This window comes from Triplophysa dalaica, chromosome 14 (assembly GCF_015846415.1).
Source record: "Triplophysa dalaica isolate WHDGS20190420 chromosome 14, ASM1584641v1, whole genome shotgun sequence".
NCBI lineage: Eukaryota > Metazoa > Chordata > Actinopteri > Cypriniformes > Nemacheilidae > Triplophysa > Triplophysa dalaica.
This window is the reverse complement of record NC_079555.1, coordinates 2470915-2480436: the sequence shown is the minus strand read 5'-3', so window position 1 is coordinate 2480436 and position 9522 is coordinate 2470915. Positions and strand designations below refer to the sequence as shown.

Below are 9522 nucleotides of genomic sequence, written 5' to 3'. Positions count from 1 at the left end.
TGTTAAACGCCTGTGATATTTAACGTTTTTATTTTTTAACTTGTGAAGTAGCATAACTTTAAAATAAATGGTCACTTTGTAACAAAATAAATCTTAATTGTTCCTATGAAGCGACTCAATACCATGATTGGCTAAATCGAACGTCATTCTTCTCACCGTACCTCGTACGGTTCCAACTCAAGTTGTGGGAGTTGTAGTTTTAAATCAAGCCCAGCGCCTCTTGATGTCTTTCATCGGACTGCGAAACGTCACACCCCAAGTCGTTCTATTCCAACGCTGTCCGCTGATTGGTTCTCGTCGGAACACGGCACCGCCCCTCGGTCTTTAGATTGGTCATGCAGAAAACTTCCGTCTTTCGCAAGCGATTTCAGACAGAAAGGAAAATATTCAAAAGAGTTAACGAGGCTAAACAGCGATCGGATAAACACCTTAACTAACTCCACACAGGTACGAACATTCCTATTCGTTTCATCTGTAATCGACGGTGTTTATTTAACGTCAGCTTTGGTTCCCACGAAAGTAATGTGTATTATGACTAGCAATCATTTAGCTAACAGAGTCTTTAGCAAACCTGCTAACCAGCTCATCACAATAGATCTGAAACCAAGAGACATTTCGACAATCATCTTATTCAATGTGTGTTTTTACAACGATATCGGGTCAGTATTTAACAGGAATTCGGTTCTAGAGACGATTTAAAGGTAAATCAGTTTTCTAGACAGCAAATCAAGGCCTGCTGGAGACTGAAAGAAAAACAAGGAATTTGGACAATGTTTAAAATCACATCATTTAACGTTTAAAGGCGTTTGTTTTATGTCACCGATCAAATCGGATTATACAGTTGTTACAGTTTGATACTATGTTATATTTAACAAACGATACGTTTCTATTTGGGATCATTTCGGGTCAGTCTTGAGAATCATGGGTGTTGTGATAATGATAGTGGTGATAAATGCGATGACGTTATACATGGGTGTAAACATTAAACATCTCATACATTTGAGGAATTAAGAATTTCATTCAACGGATCTGATTGAAGCAGTGTGGCAAATGGGTTTGGGTCTGATCGTTAGATCATCATTTTTTTCCCACTGACAAATACTTTCACTTATTTATTTGTTCAGCTTTATTTCTATGGTGTCCTCCTAGAGTAAACAAACAGATTAAGACATGACGGAGCAAGGCTTATATTATCCACATTTCCTAGTGTGAAGGCTTAAGCGAATTAGATTGAAATGTTAGTCACATTATTTTCCTTGATGTACTGAAATACTGGTCTGGGAATGATTGAAGTTAAATGACTTTGTTCTTCAATTGTAACAAATTGTATATCTGGTTATTAAAATCAGATTTGTTTATTTTGATTCTTGAGCCAAGAGACATTCGGCACAATTATGATTTATTTATTATTTACATTTTTACATTAAATAATATATATTAATTTTCATCAGAATGCTTTGATTGGCCAGTTTTCAGAATCAGGGATATCAGAATCAGATCTGTGCACTGGACGGTAAATTCTTATCAGTCATTTTTAATCAGCGATTAAACCACAGATTATAAGCAATTCAATAAATGTCCGCTTTGTCATTGGAACGGTTGAATAATTCCTTCCACTCAAGTGAGGCCAGATTCATATTCTTATTCACTTGGGCTGCTATGTATTATAAGAGAAAAAATGCAGCACAGGTGGATCTGACTCATGATTCACATGCATTAGGGGGTTACCTGTATCAGGCCGACTAGAGACGCTATAGGAACCAAGTGTTGCTCGCCCTTTGTCAAGAGGAAAAAACAGAGTCATTATAATGCGTTTGTATGTAACCTGGCAACCATGTTTTATAAGAAGGGTGCTGGCATTTCCAGTCATTGAAAGTGACTACCTGCTCTATGTAATGACATCACAATCTGATCTCTGTTAATGTCATTCCGATAAGGGGCCAAAGGCCTTCCGATGGGGTTGGAATGAATGTGACTCATGGCCCTTTTGTCCATTGGCCAAAATTGGTGTTATTGAGATAAGCGTACCGGTACCTCACTTTCTTATGTTTATTGTTAATTGTAGTTTGAGAGGAGCCATGACCTTCTGCAGAAAACAAAAACTCGCACTACTATTTATCATGTAATAAAGTGAAAGAATGGTATGTTGTTATGGATGTTAAGAGATAACTTGTCTCAATAATTTTATTACTATCTAGTTGACGCATATCTTTTAGAGAAGAAAGTTCTATTTATAGAAAATATTCAGAAATGATTTACCTTTATGCAATCGAGAATAGATATTATCATCTTTTTAGGCCATACAATCTGAGATTGTCATCATAAAGGCATGTGTTTTGTGTTATGAGCCTTTATTCTTGTTTCGCTGGGCACGTGTGTAATGCCTTAATCTCGAAACTCCAAAATGGCAGATTCCATCAATGGCTTTGCACTTTCCATGGATATCACATCTACCCTTTGATGGTGATTTGAAAATGTCATTTCCTTGCCTGTGAAATGAAATCCAGCTACCCTTTTATAATCTCTTCCTTGATGGTGCCCTTGTTTTAGCGTCCGTCTTGGCGCCCCCTCATCGCGAGACCCCCAGGAGTGAATGACGCTCCCCCCATCCCTTCCGCGCCCTGCTGAGGATGACAATGGAAGAGATGAAGAATGAAGCGGACGCGACCTCCATGGTTTCCATGACGCTCTACGCCGTGATGTACCCTGTCTTCAATGAGGTAAATTCCTTGAAAGTGGTTGTGTTAAGGAAAACAGACGCTAGTTAAGGATTACAAGATGCAAATTGTCCACAACCACCTGTACATTTACGTTTTTTTTACATTTACATTTATGCATTTAGCAGACACTTTTATCCGAAGCGACTTGCATTGCATCATCCTATACATTTTGTTTCTAAGTAGATGCAATCCCCTTGGATCGAACCCATGACCTTGGCATTGTTAGTTTTGCACATAGCACTGGTGCTACAGAGGTTTAAAGTTTTCTAGAACAGAACAAACAGTTGTCGCACATCTATAAAAGATCAGTTATATTATAAAAAATATATACACATAATAAATATTTATGCCTAGTTTATCACGAAGGATGTTAATGTTACATTCGGGTTAATTAGGGCCATATAATTTAGTTTTCCCCAAGTTATTTTTTTCTATTTAAATATTTTGTTTTATTAAGTTCTAGGTTTTTTTAAAATAATATTATATTTGTCCACATCCTGTAGTATACTATTATATTATTTACTATGATAAAAAAAAATGGCCATTTACATGCTAAAGACATTTGCGTTGTAAGAATGTACTGTGAGACTTTTGATATAAAAACGGGAACTGGTAAGTTACTGTTTTATCATGAATATGTAATAACTCCCTATTAATTTTAAAGAACGTTTGGGCATACCAATATGGCGGCGCAGTAACTTCAGTGTAATGACATCATGAGCAATCCAGTCATTTATATAGATCAGTGGATCCATCACATGCTGAACTTTATATTATTATATAACTTGATTAATATTAGATTCTTTAAAAATAACACAATGAGTTGACCCATGTTTTTCTTTGAGTAAAAAGACACACTAAATCACATTGGTTTAACGCCAAGCGTATAATCCTTCAAGTCAGAATTGAAATCTTCACGCCGAGATAACACAGCACGTCTGCTTCACACACAGCCCACATGCTCTCTCGTGGATGAATTCAGATTGCTTTAATTAGAGGCAAAATCTACACCCACGACAAACCACATTTCCATTTTTATTGTCCTGATGATGACTGTATGTAATGTAAGCAACACGAAAACCAAACAACCTACTTTATCTTGCATTAAATGAATATTTATGTGTGTGTGTGTTACAGCTGGAGAGAGTAAATTTGTCTGCAGCACAGACGCTGAGAGCCGCCTTCATAAAGGTGAGTAAAGCTGACGTCATTCTGATGTTTTATAATGTATGCAAATCAAAAATGAATAACATTGAATAACATTTAAATATGGAAATATCAACAGTTGTTTAAAAATCATGCTTGTGTTTGTAATACTAATATGTCAAGGTTTAGATTTTCATTTTTAGATTAGGGCTTATTTGTAAAAATACGTAATGTATTAATTCTATCATTCCCATGTGTAAGCACTGCACATGTCCTTTGATGATGCTGTCATAAATAATATTTTATCCACAAGTTGATTTGTCTTAAGGTTCGAGGTTTGATTGGGAAATTTTATATGTTGCTTAAACTATAAAGTTAAAATGCTGTGTCTTTTGAGTAGGTGTTTTAATATTCATAGAAAACACCAGATAAAACATCTTTAGAGGATCTTTTGGACTAACTAAAGTCTGCGTTTGTGTTAGGCAGAGAAGGAGAACCCAGGACTGACACAGGATATTATCATGAAGATATTGGAGAAGAAGAACGTGGAGATTAACTTCACAGAGTCTTTATTACGCATGGCTGCAGATGATGTTGAAGGTGCGTGTGAATTCAGAGAGATGTGCTTTATTGCTTGCAGTCTCAAGTTTTGTAACATTACAGTGTTTTGCATCTAGGGGGAGATGTTTCCCTATGAATTAAAACACATTTACGATGTAATCTCTCTATAAATCCAGGTTTATGAATGCACAGTCTGTAATGCTTCCTTGTGCTGGGTTAAAATGTATAGAATGATAAATTTACTTCCAAAACATATTGAATATTATAATCCTAGTTTTGTGTCGCGTTTTGTCTATGATAAAGTGTGCTTGTGTGTTTTTGGGTGAAGAGAGACATCTGCTTTGCATTACATAATCTGTGTTTGGAATGTATTTGTTGCTGATTGTCAGTCCCTTTACAAATATATAATTTTTTATTGGGAGGCGTTTGTCCTCATAACAAATAATACATTCTCTTTCTGTTTATAATAAAAGAACAATTTCTAAAAGACAGAAATCGTAGTTACTGTAAGGAAGTTTCAGTGGAAGGACACATATTTTCAAATATACACAGAGTTTCAAAAATATAGGCACAAGAACATTATATGTGTTGACATGAGGGTGGTGTGGGAAAATTGCTCACAGATAAGAAATATGATGTAACTGTGTGTAATGCGCTGTTTTTAGGTAGAGAAAAGTCCACCCACAGGAATTACGTCAGTGTTGGGTTAACCAGTGATTCATTAATGCTAAAAAAACTACCAAAAGATGCTTTAAAGGGATAGTTCACCCAAAAAAGAAAATTCTATCATGCTCATGTAATTTTATACCTGTACACCGAGAAAGATATTTGGAAGAATGTTATTCATTTTCCTTACCAGGACATTATTGACTACCATAGTAGGAAGAATTAAATGGTAGTCAAAGGTGCCGGAGAACTGAAAATTGCTAACATTCTTCCAAATATCTTTCTCTGTGTTCATCGGAGCAAAGAAATGTTGACAGGTTTGAAACAACCTGAGCGTGAGTAAATGATGACAGAGTTTAAACCTTTGGATGAACTATCATTCATTTGCAACTCTGACTAGTGTGCTTCAGCTTTTAAAAACTAAGAAATGACTGGAAAGATTTTTTTGTAGCTTTTGACTCTAAAACATAAAATCAGAGGATCAAGTTTAACCGCTACCGATCATGAATCATTCTTTTAACGACAGGTTATGAGAGACGTGTTACTATGGTGACTGACTGTTTCCCGTGGCCTTGTTCTTTGTGTGTAGAGTATATGATTGACAGGGCCGAGCGGGAGTTCCAGGAGCTGAACGAAAGGGCTCGCGCGCTGAAGCAGATCCTCAGCAAAATCCCTGATGAAATCAACGACCGCGTCCGCTTCCTGCAGACAATCAAGTAAGAACACTTTCACGCTGATATTTGATTTTCTTAGTTTGTTAATTCTCGTTTATTAACACGGTAAACTTGGGGTATGGCATGTTGGAGTGGATAATAATCATCCAGGTGGATGCTGCACATTGGTGGTGGTTGAGGAGAAAAAGCCATGAAAAGCACTTTGAGTGCCCAGGAAAGCGCTATATAAATGTAACCAATCATAATTATTATAATCCAAGCAGGGGTTTTTATTTAATCCATCAGGGTTTGAGCGGATAGTGAAAAATATGCGATGATATTTGCTGATGTTTCACAAAGCTTTTATTACATCAGCAAAGAGAAAAGTGATAAAACATAACAAGGATTTAACTCACTTTGATGATGCTGAATGCATTGTGCACATTAATACCGAGGACTTTTATTAAGGGAATTTGTTTTTGGTGTCCACAGAGACATAGCCAGTGCCATAAAAGAATTACTGGATACAGTCAACAATGTCTTCAAGAAATACCAGTACCAAAACAGAAGGGTAAGAGCCACCCAGAATTACTTTCCTCAGATGAATCCACAGTCATGACATCTCTACCGCTTTGTGCCTGTTTTCCCTTTCGAAGGTCATTTAAAAAATTGCAGAAAAATGTTGGCAGATATTTTAATTGTATTTTTGTTTAAAAAATTTAACCAAATAATGTAAAAAAGTATTTAGACTTGTTTGGCCCTTTTACTTTCACTTTAAAGAAATGCAGAATCATTTCAATTTAACACATGTGTTAGGGAGAGGAGTCATTATGATCGAGTCTGTATTGAAAAAACTCACTTTGTGTTTTCCAGGCACTTGAGCATCAGAAGAAAGAGTTTGTGAAACACTCCAAAAGCTTCAGCGATACTCTGAAAACGTACTTCAAAGACGGAAAGTATGTTGTTTCAGATCTTGATTATCAATCATCATTATAACACTAACATGCATCCCTAGAATTTGAATGTGCACAAAACGAATCATTTATTTCCAATTTATTCTCTCTCTTAGGGCGATAAATGTGTTTGCCAGTGCCAACCGCCTCATCCACCAGACCAACTTGATACTTCAGACCTTCAAAACTGTCGCATAGTAGTCAAAGATTTTTTTTTTTTAATAACCTTTATATGAACAATGTAAAAAACCCTTTGGACTGTAATTTATGAGTCTTGTCTCCTGGAGCTAACACTTAAGGCAGGATGGCTTCTATTATCACTTGTAACCCCACATCTAATCTGCTTCATTAGCTGGAGTGACCGGCCAGCGTATCTCGTATCCTGTGCTTCACACTCACGCTTTCTCCCTCTGTTTTGCTTCCGATGTGTTTTCATTCTTTCCGGTCAGTCCAAGAGAAAGCCAAATGCCTGGGAGCCTTAGGGGGGAGAGAGATGCAGGCATTCTACACGTGCTTGTATATGTTGGGGTCTCCTCTGATGCTTTGAACTTGAATGAGAGATGTATATTTAATAGATATTTGGTAACAGAATTATTCAATAAACACAGCACATGTTGGAAGATTTAAACGGATGTTGTTTGGATTCTTTACTATGGGGGATATTGGCACTCATTTAACGCTTGCTAAAGCAGGTGTCACAACCATTTTTGGGTGCATCGGGAAATCAAGTGGTTTGTGGAAGAGAGGTATGCTTTTACTTTTCTAAACTTGCTTTTCTGCTTAAATAATTTATTAAGACCACCAGTGTAAGGTTTGTAAGCTCTGAGGCACTTTAGTTCTTCTAATGATCACAAATAGTTCTTGTTATTCATGAATTTTTTAATTCGTTTTACAAGAAAGGCAGACAAAATTGTGAAGCATTTTTTCTTCAGGTGTTCAGTTACAGTCTATAACAACAGGTTTGTGAAAGAGTACATAAAAACAATGCCAGCAAAAATTGGAAGATGTTATCAAAGCCAAAGAAGGGCACACTAAATATTAAGTTTTTTGGTTACTATGTGTGAAATTAAGACTATTTGATATTTGTCTGATAAATTCTTATCCAGGTTTCGACAACTCAAAAATTACATTCTCTTTATTATGAAAGGTGCACTAATGAATATAAAGCATTGTACATTGTAGGAGGAAACATGTATTATTAAGTTACATCCATACAAGAGTATCTTATGTATGTTAGTATATATATATTTATATATATATATATATATATATATATATATATAAAATGTATGTACTTACTTTACGATGAGCATTTTTTTCATAGTACAGTCAAATCTTTTTCATCAGTTTTTACACTTTTTTTTTTGATTCTTTAAATGGCCTTAGTTCAGCAACCTCACAATAAATCCCATCTCTATTTCAGAAGGTAAGAATTGCAAGTTTTAAGTTGTACATGGTCAAAATATGTTTGGTAAAAGAGTCAACTTTTATTAGTCTAAACTTGTGTTGATACTTTTGGCTATAGCATGTAATGCACTATATTGACTTGTTTAAACACATAAGCTATATCTTTATAATTAATAAAGCCTTGGATATTGTAATAAAATTTGCGCTCTGGGCCGACAAATACCATTATGAACTGTTTGCCATCCCTGCTGAAAAAAACGTAGAAATTCAATAGAAACCACTACAGAAATTCTAATGGTTGCCATTAGAATACCATTACAACCCAATTGTTTTTTCCTTTAAAGACATTCCTTTTTGTAGTGTGCTGTGGGTATTAATCCAGTATGATATAACATCCCAGAAACAGAATCCATCACCTACCAGTAGACACCATTACAGTGTCCATTAAAACCAATACAAAACTCTTTTAGACCATTACAACTTCTTTAATGGTTTCTATTGTTTTTCTTCAGCAGGGATTGAAGCCCAGAACAGAAAAGATTGAAACAACAGAAACCAATAAAGAAATTCCAATGGTTTTATAATATAATAATAATAATATTATGAACCATTAGTTTTTTTCTATTAAAACCATTACAAAATTCCTTTTTGTAGTGTGTTTTTGGCATTACTCCAGTAGGATTTAACATCCAAACAATAGATTCCATCAAATACCAGTAGAACCATTGCAGTTTCCATTAAAGCCAGTACAAATCCCTTTATAATCATTATACTGTAACTTCTTTAATGGTTTCTATTGTTTTGTTCAGCAGGTTCACCACATTACTAGTAGACCAACAGTGAGAACCCTTACAGTTCCCACTAAACCAGTATAATTGCTTTTAATGGTTCTCTTGTAGATGTGCCTTTCGTAGGAACATTTTTTCATCGCTTTTTACTTTCTTTCTATGTTACTCGACTGATGTACTTCAGGATCTTAATACCATCATTATTCACCGCATTCATTCACTGTTTTCCTCAGGTGTTCTTGCTATTGCTCTAATGCATAATGCATCCAGGCCCTGTGTCCCAGAGAACCTCCTCTCTTCTCTAGACTTTGATTGACAGCTGTTACGACCTGACACCATGGAGACCGCGAAGGGATGCTGAAGTCGACTGACTGCGAAGACTTGTGAGGGAGTGAATATTTTAAAATGAGGTGCTGTGACATTCGCTTTGATACGAGTGTGTTTCTCAGTTCCAGCTAAGAATGGCTTTAAAGTCCCAGTGAAATTAAAAATGACAATTCTTGTTTTTTCATGAAATATTGCAGCGTTTATTGTAAATAGTTTATCAACGTCGGTCATTCTTTTTTATTTTATTTGTTTGCCCTCATAATCTTTAGTTTACTGAAAATGTAAGACATCTGAAAACGCA

At 35.6% G+C, this 9522-nt stretch overlaps 1 protein-coding gene across 1 annotated transcript; it reads left to right on the top strand.

Moving 5' to 3' along the window:
- The first annotated feature begins 286 nt into the window (after positions 1 to 286).
- pdcd10a (programmed cell death 10a) lies at positions 287 to 7327 on the top strand. Its single transcript, XM_056766863.1, has 8 exons — positions 287 to 447; positions 2551 to 2720; positions 3858 to 3911; positions 4349 to 4466; positions 5683 to 5809; positions 6239 to 6317; positions 6620 to 6702; positions 6816 to 7327. The coding sequence occupies exons 2-8, from the start codon at positions 2631 to 2633 to the stop codon at positions 6895 to 6897; spliced, it is 633 nt and encodes a 210-aa protein (XP_056622841.1). The 5' UTR covers positions 287 to 447; positions 2551 to 2630; the 3' UTR covers positions 6898 to 7327.
- Positions 7328 to 9522: the final 2195 nt, after the last annotated feature.